This window comes from Lissotriton vulgaris, chromosome 4_1 (genome assembly GCF_964263255.1).
Source record: "Lissotriton vulgaris chromosome 4_1, aLisVul1.2, whole genome shotgun sequence".
In the NCBI taxonomy this organism is placed as follows: domain Eukaryota; kingdom Metazoa; phylum Chordata; class Amphibia; order Caudata; family Salamandridae; genus Lissotriton; species Lissotriton vulgaris.
This window is the reverse complement of record NC_141691.1, coordinates 571,941,684-571,965,177: the sequence shown is the minus strand read 5'-3', so window position 1 is coordinate 571,965,177 and position 23,494 is coordinate 571,941,684. Positions and strand designations below refer to the sequence as shown.

General features: G+C 43.8%; 1 protein-coding gene across 1 annotated transcript in view; it reads right to left on the bottom strand.

The window, feature by feature from the left end:
- ITGA9 (integrin subunit alpha 9) overlaps window positions 1–23,494 on the bottom strand; it is an 885,057-nt gene that overhangs the window by 192,468 nt on the left and 669,095 nt on the right. The window contains exons 20-21 of the mRNA XM_086964777.1: window positions 22,822–22,901; window positions 422–511 (exon numbers count right to left, since the gene is read on the bottom strand). Coding sequence (XP_086820903.1) covers window positions 422–511; window positions 22,822–22,901 — 170 coding nt within the window. The remainder of the gene's footprint in view (window positions 1–421; window positions 512–22,821; window positions 22,902–23,494) is intronic.

Here is a 23,494-nt window from a genome sequence, read left to right as displayed (position 1 = left end):
CTGCCGTTTGTTTGGCTAGTGCTTTTAATTGAATGGCATTTTAGATCATCATTCAGTGTGCTGCCTTTGCGACATTCCTCAATGTAACATGGATCAATATGTGAATGTACCCATTGTGGCCTTTGGAGAGGGTCTAATTATTGTTGTAATTTTACTATTTTGTAATTAAGCAAATTTCTGTAGTTACAACCTCACTAATCAGGTAAAGAAATTCCTAGTATTTCAGACCTTAGAGTCTAGTAGTATTGTTTATGTCCCGATTCAAAGCCCATGCAATCCATTTGCTATAAAGTCCATGGAAGTCATCACAAATAAAAGATGTACCATGGATAGGCTACCAGATAGGCAAAAACACTGAGGTCTTCTTCACTGATGTTGGATTTATGTTTTCTGCAGCAGCATCTTCAACCCAGATATTTACCCAGTCATTGACGTGTCCACTTCATGCATCAGAGGCACAGTCAGTGTGAGAGTGTTGTCAAGTAGAGATTCGGCTCGTTCAAGATTTCCACTAGGAGAAAAAAACAATGTGTTAATTCAATACAGTATATCTTTGGCATACAAAAGCAACTAGGCCACTAGCATGGGTGCCGAGCTTGGACATCAAAGATATCTCAGTATCCCATATTCACCACCTACAAATTGTGGCAATGTTCTAATTTCTCTAAATTCCTAAATAAGAATTGTGCTTGCCGCAGACCTTTGTGTGCTAGATACATGCCACAGACCCATATCAACCGTTTCGGCCCCATCCTTCTGAATTCATAAAATGAGCATATTTGAGATTTGTAAGAGAAGGACTGGTTTTTTAAAATGTAACCAGGATTATAGAGGTGGCTGTTCAATAAAAGCAAGGTGTAGCATTATTATTTGATTGTCAACACTGTAATGGTTCAATAAAGAGTTCTCATGAAGAAGATATTGGAAGGGAAAAGTATCTATTTATTTGTCAAAGGACAAGGGCAATTGAATGAAAGAGACACATATAACCAACAAATAATGTAAACCAGTTAGGCCTGATTGAAAGGGTAATTTAACTATTACAGCATTAGCATCTGGACACAATCAGAGGTACTCAGAAATGGTACACTGCCCAATTTTACATGTGAAAAAGTAACAGTTATAGACGTTCTGCATACGTCTATCATCTGGGCCACAAAACCCATATCCCACAATCCTCAAAGTACAAGGTGAGGCCTCACAGAAGCCAATTATAGAAATTATTAACAAATCATTGGCACACAGTGAAATGCAAATGCATAGGTCCATGTCACAAATCTATGGTTTAAATAGCCTTGATTACCAGTAATAGATCACCCAAAGGGGGAACCAAGGTGTCAACCCAGCAACACACTCTGTCACTAATTGCTTGGCATGTGCATATTTTAAATTAAAACAAACAATCTCACGGATCATTTGTTTTCATGAAAAAGTTGCGATATTACTATTAGACCTGCATCCTTAGGGTGGTCTTCCCCAAAACGTTTTTCTTGCTTACCTCATCTATTTGCTGAGTCTTTATGTTGGCCTTTGGACTCTGAACACTTTATCACTGCTGACCAGTGCTAAAATGCATGTGTTTCTCCCCTAAACATGGTGACATTGGAGTATACATTATTGGCATATTTAGTTTACCTATAAGTCCCTTGTAAAGTGGAATACCATATACCCAGGGCCTGTAATATAAATGCTACTAGTGGGCCTCCAGCAGCGGTTGTGCCAAGCACACAAATAGCGTTTCAAACCAGTCTCATGCCTGCCATTGCAAGGCCTGTGTGTGCATTTTACTGCAAATTTGACTTGGCAGCCCTAAGGACAGGGTGCAGTGAAAGTAAAAGGTAGGGCATATATTTGTAAGTTGATTGGCCGCACTTGATTGGTATGTAATGTAACGTCTTGCTTCGTAATATTGAATGCAACAGCAGTATTTGTTTTAGGAAGGTTTTAACAGCCAAAATCCTGAAACAATATAATACTCAGATAAAACTCAAGTATTTGTTTTGCATGCAAAGAGTGTTCATTTGCTCCTTATCAGAGCCTTGCTCCAGCGGGCACGATTTGACACCATGAACCCCCCTGAGGTAAGTGCATCTTGCATTCTTGAGCCAGACTTGTCACCCACCTTCCGTAAACCCCTCACAAAGGGTCATTCCGGCCTGGGCAATGTTTATATTGAACTTACAGCAGCCATCCATTAAAGGCAAACAGGACAGTCTATTTCTAACAAACAGAAAAAAACATCTCCACCACACGCACAACGTGTTTCATTTACTCTATGACAAACCCTATTATGTATGTGCGAAACGCAATCAGTTCACCCCGTGGTGAGTGAGCTCACGTTATACACTGAACGCCCGTATTTCCCCATAGGCTATAAACCAGCACAAAATAGCATCCTTTAATAGTGTGCCACGCTATACATTGATTTATGCCAACAGCAAAGCACCAATTATTCTGAAAGCTTGTGTGGTACGGAGGACGGAGTAGTGCTTTTAGTCTTGGACAGTAAAGTATCTTAAAAGATAGGTAAAAAGACTCTAGTAAACCGTGTTCATTAGCTTGGATTTACCCTTGTGGAAGCCATGCCGCTGTCCCTAATTAAAATGTGTTTCTCCAATAATTGTCACTAATAAGTTGTGGAGCCGCGGGAAACGGGTTCTTGCTTTTACACAATAAAACAGCTTATCCAGCATCCGTGCAAAATCCACCCTCCAAAAATCTATTCAATAAATGTTTCACCCTTTCAAAATTGAAAAATATGTTGTTTCCGGGAAATAGTTTTCTAAGTATAAATATTTGTTTCTCCCAAATTAAAACGGTGCTTTATTTGCTTCGAGATGGATTTACTAAAATACTGCAGTAAATCTTCAAAATGCAGCATTGTGGATAGCTGGGCTGCGCAGTGTTTTACTGTGGCAAACTGCATTTTAAAACTGTGCAGCCAGTACCTCAAAAAAGCTTTCCTTCATAACACAGACAGGAAGGCTCAATTATAAGGCCTGTCTATATTATGCGATCGTGCAAATAACGTCTAAGGTGCCAGCTGCACGTGCGACTGACTCTGTCTCAGCTCCTCCAGAATTCCAAAGAAATCGGCTTGCCTGGAAATCTGTCTATTTCACTATTGTCCTGCCAGCGTTGAAATTACATTTGTGAAATGCAAAGCTCCTTTGCTGCAGCTTTAAAAAAAAAAAAAACTGTTCTCACAATATATAAGCAGTGGGGGACCAGAGATGATGTCATCTCTGTGAAGTAGACTCAATCTAAGTTAATAAAACCCATTGCGAGCTCGGTTTGATCCGTTTTACGGATTCCAGGCGAGGTGCACTTCCCAGTTTGTTGACCTATCTCTGCTCAGGGTCCTGTGTCCCCACCTGCTTCGCCTCCATCAGTTCAAACCCAGTATTCCCTCTTCCAGACCCTCTTCTTCTGTACCCTCTTCCAATTTAAAACTGCATCCCTCTCTGCTCTCTTCCCCTACCTCATATATTCTCGGTTGTGTCATTCACTATGATCACTCAGAAATAATTGGCTGTGTCAATGTTTATTTTTTTCTTATGTATGGAATGTTCCCGGATCCCATATTTTTTATGTTACAGGCAAACATCTAGTGTCTTATACTGGGTCACTGTGGCTTCCTACAAAAATATGTTATCAGAAAAGTTATGCGTAGGGAGCTACCCTTCCTGTCAGGAAAAGGACTGGGTTAATCACTAAGAAAAAAACAGGGTGCCTTTTCCTGAATGTTATACCTTATTAGGTGTGCCTCTTCCACTGGAGGTGGCCACCTATGTATGTACCGGGATTGTGCAATCTTATCTAGGTTACCAAATTTACAACATAAATTATCAACCTTTCAGTATCATAAGGGACCATGTATGGAGCATAGACTTGTTAAAAATTATAATGCATTTATTGAAAAAAGTTTAAAAAGTCATAGTATTACAAAACTGTTGCGTTAAAAACCGTTTCACGATATATATTCAATGTATATAGACAATATTATTAACACATTTCTTAAAAAACAATATCCAATGTATTTAAAAAGATTTTATACAACATAATTTTCAAAAAACATATTCATAAAAAACACAAATGTTAGGAACAAAACTGTCGACGCGGCGTTTCGGTGCCCCTGATGTTCTTGCACCTTCTTCAGGACTTGTTCCCTGATTGGTCACATCTACAAAGACATATATCATAATATATTCCATTAGGTCCCATCTTTTATTATCAGTTACATCCTCTATTCTCAGTTGCATCTACTCATTACATCATTTGGTAAATCTAACATTTGGTAACCTATATATTCTTTTCTGCACACCCCAACTTGAAATTTGTTACAACTCTGTTAGTATACTTCTTACATTTATCTGTAAATTTAGAAGCTTCTAGGCTGTATTTCCTTGCCCCAAAAAACAGGTAACTGACTCAGTTTCTTATTTGCTTTACTGGACAGTCTTTCAGTTGTATCTTGCTTGCGGTCAGTTAATTCCCACCACATGGTCTAGAATAAGATTCATTTCACTTTGGTTTTGTAGATCCCTACTGGTTTATTATTTAACTTACCCAGGTTGAATTCCCTGGCTCTTTTTGATCATATGAGTCTGTTTGACATCTGCTCATATCCTCTTTCCCTTCTTTTATATGGGACTTCTTCTCAATCAGTGTTTTTGGTTTCTCTTAAGAGACTATGGAAATCTAACCACTTCAGTACTGTAAAGTAAAGAAAAAACTTTTATGTTTCTTCACTTCTATGATTAACTCCTATTTGATTTTAGAAGTAGGTCTGTATAATCCTCACCGGTTTTTATTTCCACTTTTTACTTTAGGTGTCAGGAGGATGCCTCTGGGAGCTCCCTTTCTTATTGGTTGAATCCTTCACACCCCTGCTCCGTCTAAGGATAGGATAATCTTTGTTAGTGTATCTCTATTACTTATATGTTTCATATAGAATTGTTCCTTTTTTGTTTTTTCTTACCTTATTGGATCTTTAGAGTTTACTCTTAGTCTACTTCACTCATGCGGGTGATAGTCTTTAAGTAGATGCCTTTTAACTTGGCTTGAGTTTCTAAAAAGGGGATAAATATTAAGGCTGAGTCAGAATTGTCTGTTTCTTTTTAAAGAAACAATCTTCTCCTAGCAGCGTAGTCATAACCCTATCTTTACTTACTTGATGAAGGGAGCTGAACTGCGTGGCGTCCTCCTTGCCTCTTGAGTCTTCTCGCTCTAATGAGACTGACTCCTGCTTGGTATTTATACTGTCACAGATTGGTTCATTGTCTGTCCTATCACTCACACCTGGTTGTTGTTTGTAGGTGCAAATGCATGGTGACCCGATTATGGCCGCCATCTTGTAGTGGGTTTAAGCTCTGTTTGCTTATCACCATTATGTATTGATCTTGTTAATATTCGAACTCTCTCCGCTTTTTTACATGTATACCTCTTGTAACCTATTTATGGGACTTTGCTGGGTTCTTCTGCTGTTTATTTCTGATAGTATTAATTTTTCTTTATATTATTTGTATTTGTGCCATATTTATTTCCTAATGTGTCCTCGCTAGTTCTTTTCCCTGTTGTAGCGTACAACCTTCCTTCGCACGTTTATTCCTCACTCGGTTTTAACCCGATCGATTTTCCGCTCCTTCCGTGAGCGCCATTTTGGATTGGGAGACCTATTTTGTTAACTGGACCCCTGCATAATTTCGATCTTGGATCTCTGGTATTTTACTAGAGTGTTCTGAATGTTTATGCTGGGTCGTCGCTGGTACTTTTTTCTGTTCTGGCGAACAACCATGTTTGTTTCTCACTGGGTTTATCTCTATCGAGTTACGCTCATTACGCGAGCGCCATTTTGGATTGGGAGACCTATTTCAATAACTAAACCCCTTCGTGGTTGCGAGCTCGGACTTATTTTTCCTATAAGTTCAGCTCTTGTTATTTTAAAACGCATTTTTTCGATCAATCTGGGTTGTCCCTTAATATACACCCGTGTAAGAGCTTTTGAAAAATTTTTTTCAAAAAAAGAAAATTCTTTCATTTTTTCAACCACTTTAGTTATAATGTTGGCATTTATACGTAATGCATTACAAATACAGTGATAGAACCTATTGTCCAGTTATGTCCCATGTATCAAGAATCTTTGAACCTTGATATTTACACTACAGCTTAAGAGTCTACTCTTTGCCAGATCCCTTCATATTACCCTATATTACCTTGCCTACTGGGATATTTCAGGTTCTTTCAAAATTTTTTTGGTTTCGATACATAATATTACTATATTGTAGTAATATTATGTATCGAAACCAAAAAAGGGATCTGGCAAAGAGTAGACTCTTAAGCTGTAGTGTAAATATCAAGGTTCAAAGATTCTTGATACATGGGACATAACTGGACAATAGGTTCTATCACTGTATTTGTAATGCATTACGTATAAATGCCAACATTATAACTAAAGTGGTTGAAAAAATGAAAGAATTTTCTTTTTTTGAAAAATTTTTTTCAAAAGCTCTTACACGGGTGTATATTAAGGGACAACCCAGATTGATCGAAAAAATGCGGTTTAAAATAACAAGAGCTGAACTTATAGGAAAAATAAGTCCGAGCTCGCAACCACGAAGGGGTTTAGTTATTGAAATAGGTCTCCCAATCCAAAATGGCGCTCGCGTAATGAGCGTAACTCGATAGAGATAAACCCAGTGAGAAACAAACATGGTTGTTCGCCAGAACAGAAAAAAGTACCAGCGACGACCCAGCATAAACATTCAGAACACTCTAGTAAAATACCAGAGATCCAAGATCGAAATTATGCAGGGGTCCAGTTAACAAAATAGGTCTCCCAATCCAAAATGGCGCTCACGGAAGGAGCGGAAAATCGATCGGGTTAAAACCGAGTGAGGAATAAACGTGCGAAGGAAGGTTGTACGCTACAACAGGGAAAAGAACTAGCGAGGACACATTAGGAAATAAATATGGCACAAATACAAATAATATAAAGAAAAATTAATACTATCAGAAATAAACAGCAGAAGAACCCAGCAAAGTCCCATAAATAGGTTACAAGAGGTATACATGTAAAAAAGCGGAGAGAGTTCGAATATTAACAAGATCAATACATAATGGTGATAAGCAAACAGAGCTTAAACCCACTACAAGATGGCGGCCATAATCGGGTCACCATGCATTTGCACCTACAAACAACAACCAGGTGTGAGTGATAGGACAGACAATGAACCAATCTGTGACAGTATAAATACCAAGCAGGAGTCAGTCTCATTAGAGCGAGAAGACTCAAGAGGCAAGGAGGACGCCACGCAGTTCAGCTCCCTTCATCAAGTAAGTAAAGATAGGGTTATGACTACGCTGCTAGGAGAAGATTGTTTCTTTAAAAAGAAACAGACAATTCTGACTCAGCCTTAATATTTATCCCCTTTTTAGAAACTCAAGCCAAGTTAAAAGGCATCTACTTAAAGACTATCACCCGCATGAGTGAAGTAGACTAAGAGTAAACTCTAAAGATCCAATAAGGTAAGAAAAAACAAAAAAGGAACAATTCTATATGAAACATATAAGTAATAGAGATACACTAACAAAGATTATCCTATCCTTAGACGGAGCAGGGGTGTGAAGGATTCAACCAATAAGAAAGGGAGCTCCCAGAGGCATCCTCCTGACACCTAAAGTAAAAAGTGGAAATAAAAACCGGTGAGGATTATACAGACCTACTTCTAAAATCAAATAGGAGTTAATCATAGAAGTGAAGAAACATAAAAGTTTTTTCTTTACTTTACAGTACTGAAGTGGTTAGATTTCCATAGTCTCTTAAGAGAAACCAAAAACACTGATTGAGAAGAAGTCCCATATAAAAGAAGGGAAAGAGGATATGAGCAGATGTCAAACAGACTCATATGATCAAAAAGAGCCAGGGAATTCAACCTGGGTAAGTTAAATAATAAACCAGTAGGGATCTACAAAACCAAAGTGAAATGAATCTTATTCTAGACCATGTGGTGGGAATTAACTGACCGCAAGCAAGATACAACTGAAAGACTGTCCAGTAAAGCAAATAAGAAACTGAGTCAGTTACCTGTTTTTTGGGGCAAGGAAATACAGCCTGGAAGCTTCTAAATTTACAGATAAATGTAAGAAGTATACTAACAGAGTTGTAACAAATTTCAAGTTGGGGTGTGCAGAAAAGAATATATAGGTTACCAAATGTTAGATTTACCAAATGATGTAATGAGTAGATGCAACTGAGAATAGAGGATGTAACTGATAATAAAAGATGGGACCTAATGGAATATATTATGATATATGTCTTTGTAGATGTGACCAATCAGGGAACAAGTCCTGAAGAAGGTGCAAGAACATCAGGGGCACCGAAACGCCGCGTCGACAGTTTTGTTCCTAACATTTGTGTTTTTTATGAATATGTTTTTTGAAAATTATGTTGTATAAAATCTTTTTAAATACATTGGATATTGTTTTTTAAGAAATGTGTTAATAATATTGTCTATATACATTGAATATATATCGTGAAACGGTTTTTAACGCAACAGTTTTGTAATACTATGACTTTTTAAACTTTTTTCAATAAATGCATTATAATTTTTAACAAGTCTATGCTCCATACATGGTCCCTTATGATACTGAAAGGTTGATAATTTATGTTGTAAATTTGGTAACCTAGATAAGATTGCACAATCCCGGTACATACATAGGTGGCCACCTCCAGTGGAAGAGGCACACCTAATAAGGTATAACATTCAGGAAAAGGCACCCTGTTTTTTTCCTACAAAAATACCCATCCTCCACAAAGTTCCCTAGGGAAAATAGTTGTGATTAATTTTGTTTACTAAATGGAATTAACATCTTTCCCCCCAAAAAAGGCTCACTTCACTTAGCCGCTGTCGTAATCAATTACCATCAAATAAAACACATTTGAAGACTTCAGTTCTTAAACTTAAAAAAAGATACTATAAGTTGGATTTACCCATGCAGTAAGTGTGAGATGGACACTTAATTTCCCTCCACCTATTTAAGCTCTTACTCTGTGCTTGTAATAATGTGTGTGCTTATATTTTATATTTAAGGCTCCAGATTCAACGCTAAAGACAAAGTTCCACACTACACAATTCAAAACCACCCAGCATATTACACTATACATAATACCACTCAGCACAATTTCATTAAACTCCACATAATAACACTCTACTCACTACCATATATATACACACCCCACATAAAACAGCACAATTACATTACACACAACATACATACATTCCACACCACATAATTCCACATCACACCACAAAATTCAATAGCACATCACACACTTAAACTCCACTACATAACACTCCACAAACAAACGAACATACCACATAATTACCCACCGAAACACTCAATCCCAATACACACTTTTCCTATACACTAAATACCACATAATTACTATCCACATAATTCCACTGCACATCAAACCACATAATTCCACTATACACCACATACATGCACTCAAATCCAAAACACATGATTAAAAAACATTTACATTTACAACGCCAATAGTTCCTAAATGTTGTAAATGTGAGACCTATTGCATTGCAAATGCTTGTTTTTATTGAGATTTTGGTATTGTTAAAATGTTCAGTCTTCAGACAACCGTGTACACCTAGGATAGGTGTAAAATGTTGACCAAGCTTCCTTCTTAGCTAAGAAACAAAAAGCCTGTATTTCACCTATAGTAATTCCAGTTCCGTTACGCTATGCCATTGGCAGGCAAGGTCAAATTTACAGAGATGCACGTGGTTAAGAGGGGCAATATGTTCCTGTGTTTGTGTGTGTTTTTGTGTGTGTGTTTGTGAGTGAATGAAGGGAAGTGCATGAAAAAATGTACAGCGAGTATAGCTGTGAGTAGGGAACGAGTGAGTCGGAGAATAAATGAGATTGAGTGAGTGCAAGTATGAGAGAATGTAAATCAGTAGAAATGAGTGAGAGTGTGTTTGTGTCACTGTTGGGAGTCTGTCTCTGGACCTGGCATACTTAAGGTAATCCTTGTCATATAGGGTACCCAAGGCAAAATGCCAGCATTGGTACATTGGAGGAAATTCATAGCCAAGGGGTACTCTTGGTAAAATGATGATGCTGGCACACTGAATGTAATATTAGCCATATGGGATACATGTTTCAAAATACTGCCACAGGCGTAGTGGACATAATTCTTGACATAAGGAGCAGTGATGGAAAATTGTTGGTATCAGCATATTGGAGGTAATTGGGGGTGTAATCTTGGCATAAATGCTAACCATGACATGGTGCTGTACCCATGAGAAAATGCTGTCCCTAGTACAATGGAAGTAATAATTGACAAAGGGGCGGATGGACGTGGGGGGCACCCACCGAACATTTTGAAAAAAGTAGAGGTTCAGGACTGGCTTCAGTGCCTTGGCACACCAGTGGCTGTTGAGCAAATAGTGTAAACATTGTGCTCTAAGATGCACTATTTGACCCATTTCTTGTCAAACTTTTCTCCCAGGTGAAGCCTGAAGTGACGGAGCCACCTGGCCCGTCCTTGCCCGCACACACGCACGCATACACCTAAGGGGCGGGTTTAGCCCATGGGTATAAATAAAGGGGCGCGAGACCGCTCGGAGTTTTCGGCCCATAGCAAGTAGCCAGAGTGTGTGGTTTATTGTGTCCCAAGTCTAGGTAGGCCCCACTACGTGGCCTAGGCGTATCACTGCCTCTACGGTCACCACACTGGAGACGAGGCGGGTCCCATCCCACCCCTTGCCCCACAGACGTGTGCAAGCGTGCGTGCCTGCTGCCTGGAGGGCTAGCGCCGCGGGTGCCCACCCCGCTGCCGCAGCTGCCGACTGTCTAACGCGCTGCCAAGCGTTCAGAGGAGTTCTGCGCCAGGCCGTGGCGCCAAGGTGAGCCCCGGAGGGTGTGCGGCCCTACCTTTGCTGACTCTACGGTACTGGCTGCACCGCGACCGCGCCCAGAAGCAAGCAGCATCAAGCCCGCACTGGCCGCTGCGCCCGTGACGTCGTCAGCTCATCGGAGGGTGGGTTTCGCCCACAGGTTTCTCCTGTGCCCACCAGCCGCCTCTCGTGCCTTCCGCGCATCAGGGAGACGGATCGGCCCCCGCGCGCGAGCACGCCCCCACACACCTGTCGGCCCTGGAGGAAGGAAGGGGATCTTGGACGGCCTACTCCCCCCCCCCGCACGGGGAAACCTGCCTCAGGCCCGGCGAGGGAAGAGTGGAAAAAAAACAGTACGTGTGAGGCAGTGCCTGCAGGGAGATTTAGGAGGCACATCGGGACCGTGAAAACCCCGTCACACGTGGGGAAAAGAACAGACCTTGCGCGGGCCCTGCTGAGGAGGAGGCATCAGCACACACTGCCCCTGACCTCCCACACCCTGGAACGCCAGGAGAACGCCACTGCGCGGCGCATACCACACCTAACACAGCAAGTGCGCAGCAGCGCACAAAGGAACATTTCCACTGCACCCCAGCCCGGTTTGGCCTGCACGGGCCCTACATCACGACCGGCACCAGCCACGACACAGTGGACCCTGAGACCACACATCACGCCACGTGGGGCGAGCCGAAGAGCGACACGTGGCAGAGAAGCACACATACCTGCCTCAGAGTGAGGCATATCTCAGCACGACCGGCACCCGACAACCGCCAGACAACATGAGGGTGCAACCGGGGGATAATGGAGGAGCTGCAGCGGCGCCCGCAGTTCAACAGGCACCACAACAGGCAGGGCCTCAGGCCGCCGCACCACCTCAAGCTGGCGCCAATGCAGCAGGCCCAGCTGCGGCCGCCACGCCAGCCCCTCCCGACATGGGCTAGCAGCCCCCCTCCCGCCTTTCAGTGAACTTTCCAACCCATTCACAGCGGCGGCACGTTAGCGCTTATGGATAGGGAGACTTGAACACTATTTCATCTGGGTCAGAGAGACGGATGGAAAGGTCAAACGCTCATTGCTAATGTGCTATGGAGGCGATGAACTCTATGAGTTATTCGAGACGCTGCCGGACAGAGGTGAAGCCAATGACTACGATGCGGCAATAACCGCGCTGAATCGATACTTTGACCCGAGGGTGAATCCTGGCTATGAGTGGTTTAAGCTGCTCCAAGCACACCAGGGTGAATCAGAATCCATCGACACCTTCTACGCCAGGCTTAGGAAACTTGCGACAGCCTGCGAACTGCCGGACCAACGACTGGAGATACACGCACAACTTATTCAAGGTTGCAGGTCGGTGTAACTCAGACGCCTCATCCTCAGGCAACCGCGGATATCCTTAGATGAAATCCTCGTCTTAGCAAGGTCGCACGAGCTCTCCAATGCCAGGGCAGATAAGATGCAGGCGGCCCTGCACCACCCAGGAATGGTGGCAAAGGCCCCAACCATCAAGGAAGAACAGGTGGATGTGATTCGCCGCCGACAGCCGTCAACCCAGAGAGGGAACACCTCATCGACACCGCGCGCGAACACGTGTGGGAACTGCGGAATGGACCACTTGGCAGTAAGGGGATGCTTCGCGAAAGGCAAGATATGCTCGAACTGCAGGAAGCCAAATCACTTCGCGAAAGTGTGCTGCAGCAGCGGCGGTCGGCGCCCAGGATCAGGTGCAAGAGGCCCCGCACAGGCCGTGCAACAGTTGTCGCTGGAAGACCCAGGTCCCTGCAGTGACACCGCACGATCGGCTTTTCAAGTGGATGATGATGACGACAACGTTTTCTTCGTGTCATTCGTAGGAATGGAAGGGTCAAGGAGGAGGCCGCCCCCCATGTGTGAGATCACCATTGCCGACTCCCTAGTACAAGCGCTGATCGACACGGGGGCGTCGGTGAATGTGATGGATAGCGCCCAATACGAAAAACTGACTCCACGTCCGACACTATTGCCTTCAAAGGCCAAAATCTACGGCAGCGATGACCCACTTTCCCTGCGAGGGGTGATAGAAGTAGTGGCCGCATGCAATGACCAGGAGGTGAAGACAAGGTTCCACGTGACTGGAGGAAGACGCGGCACGCTACTCAGCTGCCACACAGCGGAGGATCTCCAACTAGTATTCTTTGCACGACAAGTGCACGAGCTGCACACGGACGCGATGCTGAAGGACTTCCCTACCTTATTTCAAGGACTTGGCCGCCTGAAAGGGAAGATGTTTAAGCTCCATGTGGACCACACGGTGAAACCAACCGCGTAGAGGCACAGACGGGTGCCCTTCCACCTGCGACCACAAGTGGAGGAGGAGCTGTGGAAGCTTGAGGAATTGGGAGTTATAGAAAAGGTGTCAGGCCCGACGCCCTGGGTTTCGCCCCTCGTGGTTGCGCCGAAACCTAAACAGCCTGGTGCCATACGCCTATGCGTGGACATGCGCCTGGACAATAAAGCGGTGAAGAGGGAGAGACACCTGACGCCCACGATGGACGACATTGTAGCAGACCTAAACGGAGCTCAGTGGTTTTCGAAGTTGGATCTGAATGCCGGGTACCATCAGCTCGAGCTACACCCGGATAGCCGCAACATAACCAGATTCTCTACGCATGTCGGCCTTCGAAGGTACAAGTGGTTAAGATTCGGCGTGTCGTCGGCCGCCGAGTTTTTCCAGAACACAATGAGAGAGACTCTGTCAGGGTTGCCGGGAGTAATAAACCTGAGTGACGACATCCTAGTCTTCTCAAAGACGATCGAAGAACATCATATACACCTCCGCGCCACCCTACAACGCCTGGCTGACCATGGCCTTACATTGAACCGGACCAAGTGCTCCTTTTACAGAAAATCAGTGGAATTCTTCGGGTACATATTCTCGAGGGAGGGGCTCCAGGTGGACCCGAAAAAGGCAGAAGCAATCAGGTTGGCACCAAAACCAACATCAGCAATGAAGGTCAGAAGCTTTTTAGGGATGGCCAAGTACTGTGGCCGTTTCATCCCCTGCCTGGCGTCCCTCTCGGAACCCCTACGCTTGCTGACCAAAACGGGACAACCCTGCACGTGGTCTGCGAAGGAGGATGAAGCGTTCACAGCCGTCAAGGACGCGCTGATCGATGACAAGGTCATGGCCTACTTCCGACCACATTGGCGCACGGACGTTGTCGTAGATGCCAGCCCGGTTGGTCTGGGGCCGTCCTCATGCAAGAAACGGAGGCACATGAATGGGTGCCCACGGCCTATGCCAGTCGGGCGTTGATTGCGACCGAGATGAGGTATGCACAGATCGAACGGGAGACCCTGGCAATCAAGTGGGCGTGTCAACACTTCCACCTATATCTATATGGACACAAGTTCAAGGTTGTCACGGATCACAAGCCTTTGGTGCCACTGTTTGCGGGGACAGCCAGACTCGCCCCTCCCGTATCGAGAGGTGGGCCGTGCAGCTACAGACTTATCGGTTCGAGGTCATCTACCGGATTGGTGTCGTTACAACGCAGGCTATTACAACGCCTGCTGTTACAACGCGGTTTTTACATCGCATACCACTACAGCGCATAGTGCTTTTAAGCGCTGGATAGTGATTTATTTAATTTACTATTCCAACTCCAGTCCCCGTGGATAGTAGGGAAGGTGTTGGATAGTAAATTAAATATATTCCCTATCCTAGAGCGCCCCCCAGCGCAATGCGTTGTAATGGTTTGCGTTGTAATGGTTGCGTTGTAATGGTAGTGCGTTGTAATAAATGCGTTGTAAGTGATGTTTCCCCATCTACCGCCCCGGGGCGGACAACCCGGCGGACTTCTTGTCAAGGCACCCAGGCTTAGACACCACGGACCGAGGGGTGGAAGACACGGAAGAGGCCGAGCAATTCGTGAAGATGCTGTCGCAGGTGGCGTGCCCCGTGGTCCTCACGCTGGAAACCATCGGGAGGGCCACAGAAGAAGATGAGTGCCTTACCCGAGTGAAAGCCACCGTAACGAATCGCAACTGGAAGCACTTCCTGGATGGGGTCAGTGCCCTCACGACCACCGAACAGCAGTCAAGACAGCAAATGTGGAGAGCTCAGAGTGAACTCAGTGTGGGGCCACACGAGATAGTCCTCTGGGGCAGAGTAATTGTGATCCCACACAGTCTACAGAGAGAAGCAGTGCACCTTGCTCACCAAGGCCACCAAGGGGTATCAAAGACTAAAGCACGGCTGCGCAGTAAAGTATGGTTTCCCGGCATGGACTCAGCAGTGGAAGAAGAAATAAGTAGCTGCCACTCGTGCACCATCACAAGTCAAGACCCGGCCTCTCATCCGGTGATCACTGAAGACCCTTGTCAAGTGCCGTGGTCGAAGCTCAGTGTAGATTTTGGGTCCTTCCCAGATGGACGCCACACACTCGTGGTGATAGACTCGTACTCACGATTCCCGGTAGTGGAGGTGGTACCCTCCACGGCATTTGTGCACGTGAAGAAGGCGATGGAGAAGATCTTCGCCATGATGGGCCTACCGGAAGAAATCAAGTCAGAGGCAGTGGAAGAAGAAATAAGTAGCTGCCACTCGTGCACCATCACAAGTCAAGACCCGGCCTCTCATCCGGTGATCACTGAAGACCCTTGTCAAGTGCCGTGGTCGAAGCTCAGTGTAGATTTTGGGTCCTTCCCAGATGGACGCTACACACTCGTGGTGATAGACTCGTACTCACGATTCCCGGTAGTGGAGGTGGTACCCTCCACGGCATTTGTGCATGTGAAAAAGGCGATGGAGAAGATCTTCGCCATGATGGGCCTACTGGAAGAAATCAAGTCAGACAACGGTCCACCGTTTCAGGGAAAGGACTTCCAGGCGTATCTGATGGCAAGAGGAATACACCACCGGAAAGTCACCACCCCACAATGGCCACAGGCAAATGGCGAGGTCGAGAGATTTATGAGGACTTTGAACCACGCTCTCCAAATCGGTGTCGAGAAAGGAGAAGACGCGGAGGAATGCATGTCCCAGTTTCTGAGTGCGTACCGGAAAACACCACACTCCACCACCCGGTGTGCTCCGGCGCATCTGCTGTTCAAGAAAGCGCCAAGAGACTGTGTGCCGATGGTACCGTCATGGTACCCGCCAGAACTAGACCAAAATGCCACGCAAGAGAGGAGAAGACGCAACAACTAAAAGGCCAGACGGGCTCGGAGAGCCCAGCCCAGGTCTCTGGTGGTCGGCGACAAGGTTGTCCTCAAACATAGACACCCAAATTGGAAGTATGACACCCCCTATGAACACGAGGAGTGGGAAATCGTTAACATCCAAGGCACCATGATATCCGCAACCCGAGGCACGAGAGCAGTGACACGGAATGTGTCATGGTTCAAGCGCGCTCCCCGCGGGTGCGAGAAGGCCAGTCAACCATTGGAGGAGGCGGAACATATGGGTAACTAGCAGGAGGTCAACGAGATGCCGACAAGCCAGCGGGAAGTGGAAACACCCCTGCAGAGACTTGAACCAGAAAGGAGGGACATCCCGGACAGTGCCCCAGGAGAGGCCCGGGAACAGGCAGAGCAACCCAAAGGTGACGGAGTGACGGAGAGTCAACAGAGCCAGAGGTACCATCTAAGGCCCAACCCGATGCCTAGCCAAAGACTGGGAGACTATGCCTGCAAACTGGACTCCCGCAAAAAGGTCTCATGACCTGGACTATTGATCTGTGTGTTTGGAGGGATGTAGTAACGGAGCCTTCCGGCCCGTCCTTGCACGCACACACGCACGCAAACACCTCAGGGGCGGGTTTAGCCCCTGGGTATAAATAAAAGGGCGCGAGACCGCTCGGGGTCTTCAGCCCATAGCAAGTAGCCAGAGTGTGGGGTTTATTGTGGCCCAAGTCTAGGTAGGCCCAACTACGTGGCCTAGGCGTATCACTGCCACTACGGTCACCACAAAGCCCTCTGAACACTCCTAAAAGACGTCAGGCTACGTTGCTTTAATTTGGAGCTAGTGTTATGCACCACCACTTTCACAAATCAGCAGCAACTACTGTTGATTACAGTTATGACTTTGTTCTGAAGTTTTGCTTGAATCCACTCAGGCAATCGTAGATGTATTACCCTTTATGTCTCATTGTTTTCAGCAGCATCCCTTATCCTTTTTAACTCCGGTTATTTGAGACCCAAAAACGAAAGTTGCCAAAGAAGTACTCTTTAGTTGCAGCTTTCTTTCTGTGTTTTTTTTATTTAAGACAACTGTAAAAACGAAAACCAAATTAGACACACTGTACTCTATTTTCCCATCATATTATCCTAACCCTGTACAGCCAGATAAAGTATTCCAGTCTTGGACAGGGCGTCTGCTGCTCTGTGTGCAGTTCATGCAATCCAGCTGCCATGCTGAGCCTCTTCACAGGTGACAGCACTTGGGGAGTGAATATGTAAAGCATCAGCTGCTGACTGCACACATACCAGTCTCCTGTTGAATGGACTGTGCTTTGATATGGCTGCCAATAACCCATGGTTCTTGCCAGAGGACCAGCTTCAAGCGCTCCTCTCACAGAGAAGGCTTCACACAGCCCTTCCTCTCTGGCACTGGATCTCAACCTAAATCACTGTCACTTGAGTCCCAGTCAACAGGTGCAATAAGCACACTTAGTCCTAGAAGGCAAGAAATGTCCACAACTTAAGAGGATTATCTTTTGTTGTGTACTTACCACTTTAACAGCTAAGCTAAGAACCTGAGGATATTAAAATGTACAGTTCAGGTCAAACTTTTCTGGGTGACAACAGCTCACAGTGAGTCCTCACTATCATTTTGGAACATTGTAAAAGGAAATAAAGGAAACCATAAATCCTTAGATAGAATTCTTTCCGAAAATATTTTCTGGCACAGTATAATACTGTATAATACTTGCACAGACTGTTATGTTAGGTCATGTTTATTTCTATATAGCTCACGAGTCACCCGGGAGACTATTTAGTTGTGGAAGCAGGAGCTGTATTGGCCGAGCCAGAGCCAGGGCTAGTTGAAGAGCCAGGTCTTTAGTTTCTAGGAAGAACTGAAGTCCCAGGCTTTAGGCAAGAAGTTGGAGAAGGCATGACCAATAGATCTGGTGCTGTGTGTGCAAGGGCTGTAGGTGGTTGCAAGTAGGAATCTGGCTGAACAGAGGTGTCTCAATCAGTCACTTGTTAAGCGCACTACATACCCGCGAGGGTCTCAAGGCGCTGGGGGGGGGGGGTGTCTGGCAGGTTAGTGGAAGGTTATACAGTTGGTGAGGTATGTAGGGCTAATCTTATGTAAGGCGTAATATATGTGTGCATGAGGGGTTTGACAAGGGCTTGTTTGAGGACTGGGAGCCAGTGGAGCTCTTTGCAGTGGGAGGTGATGTGATTTTGAAGTGGGAGGTTGAAGGTGAGTTTGGTTGCTGAGTATTGCACTGTCTCAAGTCTTCCGGTCAGTTGGATGAGGATTTCGGCATGAAGTGTGTTGCCATAGCACTGCTTTCTAGGGATGAGGGCTCATGACTGCCTCATCTTAACTATATGCAGTTATTTACCATAAAATGGCATAATTAATACTTTCTGTAATTGCTAAAGCCATGGGGTGTCAACATACATCAAATATGATAACCATAAGTTAAAGTGATAATGTGCGTGTCCCTAAATGATCACTAAACTAAAATGGAATACTTGGCTGTGCACTATTCTCAGGCACTCTAAAACTACTGCATTTAATTTATATTAAGCCTAAACGTGGTACTATGAAAACAAACAGTTTTTAAATGCAACATTGAAATGTAAGTCGGTAACTGTTGAACCTGATATCCTTGGAGTGGTTTTGCCTAACCTGTTTGCTTCGATCCTCCTATTTTTGCTAGCCTACCGCTGCAAACCAGTGCTAATGTACTTGTGCTCTCTCCTTCAGACATGGCAAAATTAGGTTACACCCAATTGTTGTGGGATTTTTCTTGTGTTGTGTCTTCACTATATTACTCTTGGTGTGCTGAATAAATACTTTACATATTGCCTCTAAATTGAGCCGGACTGCTTTTCTGCCAGGATATCAGAGGGTTAAGCACATGTGATTTTGGGGTGTGCTTGTGTTTCCCCTGACAAGAATTGTGGTAGTCGTTTAAGTAGAGTTTCAAACCCCTCAACCAGTATCTCAATTTCCTACAGTAACCAATGAACAAAGTGTTAAATGGCATGCCTTTTTAATGATGCCAACATTAAATCACAGCGAGGAGAGGTCTCTGGCTTACTAAACCCCTCAGTATCAAATGTGTTTGGTAAAAAATCCCTGGTGAGCTTTTTAGTGCTATTACCTATCTTTCATGTTTTAGGTGATGCCTCACAGCACACTGCAGTACCCGAAGGGGAACATAGTTGCCAGAATTGAGACTGAAGGGAAATAAACTTATACAAATCAGAAAGGTAGGTTTCCTATACTGTGCCAATATCTCAGTCATTTAATTCTGGCTCTTGAAGCTAACGTGCCTCACTGCAACGAGCTGATATGCATATTTGTTAACCAGAAGGTTGTTTGGCAAGGCTGAGAAAGTCATCCCTCATCTCATCTAATAGGCAACTGCAAAACCCAATTGTGATTGGAAACCTTTGTCCTGTCTTTCAGCTGCGGCCCAGTACTGAGAGGTGGATATGAGCGCAAGAACTCCATCTTCAGACTCCATGCCTGACAGGTAGGAAGGGCTGATTACGTGTGATGCTAAAACAGTGGTGTTTTGTTGAACTTGGATTATGTCAAGCAGTTCTAAATAACTTTTTTAATTATGCCTTTTGCATGTTGGAATATCCTTAGTTCAGCATCTGATGTGAAGCAATATTACCTAAGTGGCCTATGCACTTTCTCTTCTTCATGAGATAGACAAGGTCGCATTCTGAAACCAGTCAAGAGAATACATGACTTTCCAAGCCTTTATAACTGTTTTGTTTCAGTTTGAGCATCTTCTGTACTGTCCGAACATGCACTGCGAGCTCATGCTCTTCTGATTCTCCTTTATGAAAGCTTTCCATGTCTTTACTATGGTGACAACTGCCAATGGTCATTGCTGAGCTCCATAAGTCCAAAACAAGAACCTAACAGGGAACTACACCCTAGAGACACAATTGCCACACAGAGTATTGGCTTCTGCTAGACAATTATCTCATCCTGAAGCATTTTATGTCAATTAAACCTTTCTTCACTGGGCCTTGCCCCTAAGACTGTTCAGGGGTGTGGAACTTTCCCAGGCCTCAGCCTACAGTCTTAACATGCTTCGAGGAACTTTGCTCTGTACCACAAACTTTGAGAAAGGATAACCGTCCAAACAGGGCCCTACCTCCCATATCGGATATAACATGTCAACCTTGGCTCTTCATTGTCCCTTCTTTTCCTGCCTCATTAAAAGTTCAGCATTAGGAGAAATTAAATAAAATGTGGAGCACTTACAAAGCGGCAAACACCAGTATTACATGAGACGTTAAAATTGGATTCCTCCAAGGTCTGGGAAGGTGGTTTTGAAAACCAGTCCTGACACGATACTGTTGCTTAAAGTGGGATCAAACCCAGATGCAAGTCGATGAAAGGCTTGGGATTCAGGTCGTGAGGAAGTGTCTAACCAGGTGCATTCCATCATTGCTTGATGCATTTTCAACGAGTCTGGCTTGAATTGTTCACTACTTGACAGTGAGGGTGATGCTGATCCAAAGGTTTGACCAAGAGCTACTATGAGCAAACCCCCCAATGCATGATGCGGATGTCTGCAGTACTAGTTATACTGAAACTGTATAACTTTTTCAGTCTTTCTAAAGAGCAGTTTATTCCAGAGTCAAGCTTTCCTGAGTCCATGGCAAGGGTGCTTTTTTAGGTCTCCCCTAGGCAGCGATTACGCTGTTTATTCGAGACATGGGGTATTCAGGATATGGTCATGAAGCTCTGCCCACTTTCCGCCCATCTTTATAATTGGCTCATGTCATGTCCTTTGTAAATGGTGGGTTTTCATTGGTCAATAGTCTTAGTAGGCCCTCTTGAGTACCACCTCTTGTAACCTCCCATGAGGACAACCCCTGTTACATGTGTTGCTACTCTGTACCTTTCAGTTATAGCCATTAGCATTATTTTCGTAAACGCCATACTCCTGCCTGCTGTTGTAGGCAGGACAAACTCTCCTTGCAACATTTTTTTTTATGTAACTAGTGCGGCAGGCACGCCTCGGCACTAATAATGGTGGCCCCGATTTTCTTTATTTTTGTTAATTGCGATTGCTGGTGCAGCCGTATGCCTCTTTTCCAGTTATTTTACTTCTCATACAATGGCAGCACCGCACTTTAGCTTTAAACATCTTAAGCCAAAGAGCGGGTGCCCCAATTGCTTCAAAAGTAAAGAAATAGATTTTTTTTTTTTTCAATTTCTTTACTTTTGAAGCAATCAGGGCACCCACACTTTAGCTTAGGACGTTCAAAGCCTAAGCGTGGGTGCTGCCATTGTAACAAAAATAAACAAATTGAAAAAAAAGCGTGCCCCCACCTTTTTTTTCTTTTTGCTTACTTTTATTACAAGTGCAGCACCGGCGCTTCAGCTTTAAAAATCTTAAACTAAAGTGTGGGCGCTGCAATTGTTTCAAAAGTGAAGAAATAGAAAAGAAATTATATTTCTTTACTTTTGAAACAATCGCAGCACCCGCACTTTAGCTTAAGATGTTAAAAGCTAGAGCGCGAGTGCTGTGATCCATTTGCAATGCAATAGCTCTTGCATTACTGAAAGTTTGAGCTTTTGGTGCTGCATTATTATTAGCAATGCAAATAGCTCAACCTTTCAGCAATCCGGGGCCTATTACATTGCAAATGCTTGTTCAATATGTGCGAACAGGCAGGCTCCCGCAGGAAGGCAGGGTATTCTCAGTTCTTCAGCTCCACAACACCTAGGCTTATATGAGCAGGTTTCACAATCAAGCTTAATCTACTCAAGAGAGAGGATTCAAATGTCCGTGCTAATCACAGGCAGGTAACTGACTCGCTAACTTCTAAGAACAGGCGCAAAGTTTCTAGTCAAACAAAGTAGGAGACAGTTCTCACTCACAGTTCTAGGCCAGGCATTGTTCTACTCCAGGAAAACAGGGAACATTTATTACAATAAACACAATGAAATCTAGAAAACACTTCACAGCCGTAATGAGAAATTGCAACCAACAATTACAACATTTTAAAAGTTACGAATGCACCGAACTTCTGGAACTGACCTTTATGAAATACTTGGTAGATGTAACGAGATATCACAAAAGTAGGGAATTGCCAAAGGTTGACAGGTAATAGAAAATGTTTGTATTTCTTAAAGGTTTTGAAAATCTGTAGTTGTTATTCTTGATTAAGTGCATAATGCACATAGTGCAAAAAGACTTAATTCAACTGTGATTGTTAATGAGGGTTAAGCAAATAAAATAATACCAGTAAGAAGAATTCAGAGTTAGTTTGAATGCAGAGTATATATGTATATATTCTGGTTCTAACGTATCGAAGGGAAATATATGTCAAACGTGAGGATTACAGACTGTGGTGAAGTAATACCAAGAGATTGAGTTTATATAAACCATTGGCCATAGTGGTTTTATGTCTTGCTATGATGATGGCAACACAGTGTCAATTAATGAAACAAACCAAAGGAAAAATGCAGGTGCACTGGACATAAGAAAGTATTGAAATATGACCCATTCAACTCACTGAAAGTTTCAACTCACATGTTGGGGTCTCTTCGACAACGCTCAAATAATTGAATATAAGGTCTTTCGTGACGCTATTGTCGAACACGATTTACACCAAGGAGTGCGTTTACAGGCTCTCTGTTAACAATGCATCGCTGCAGACAGAATTTAAAGAAAATTAAAATAAACACTATCTTGATTCTCCTTACCTCTGAGCAGTGACCAAAATAGTGAGTGTCTCTTCGTCCCCAGATAGGCGGTTGGTATCAAAGATGACACTAAACTCGTACTGTAGAAAGATAAAGCATTCTCTTTCAGTTGCAGCACTGGGCTACTTGCAGAAACTTAAGTTATCACAACGTATGAAATTGGAGCAACAAATGAATAATAGCATGCACACTCTGATGCGTTGTTCAATGCTTTGCAGTCACAGAATTTGATTTTAGTTCATGCCCCCATGATCTGTCTTGTCCGTTTTTTTAAATTACTGTGATAAAATTTACTTATTTTATAGAATGCACATGACAGTAAATAAAACCATCGTTTCTGTGCATATAACTGGAAAGTTCCAAGGTCGGATTATATAAAATACTAGGTTGACGATCATTTCTACCTAAGTGCTATTCATCACCGTATTACAAATTTGTAAGCTGTGCAGTATTTTTGTCTATTTCTTACGGAGGTCAAGTCAACTTTTTGTCCCAGTAAAATCATTTTTTGTATTTACTAGACATAAAATATTGATTATAAAACAATTTAACAAGTCAGCTGACACGTTCAAAGACCTTAAGGTCGCAAATACGAATCCGGTCAAATGTAAATTGAGTACGATTACGTTGAGGGGTAGTACCATCTCTTATTTACAGCACCATGGCCCTCATT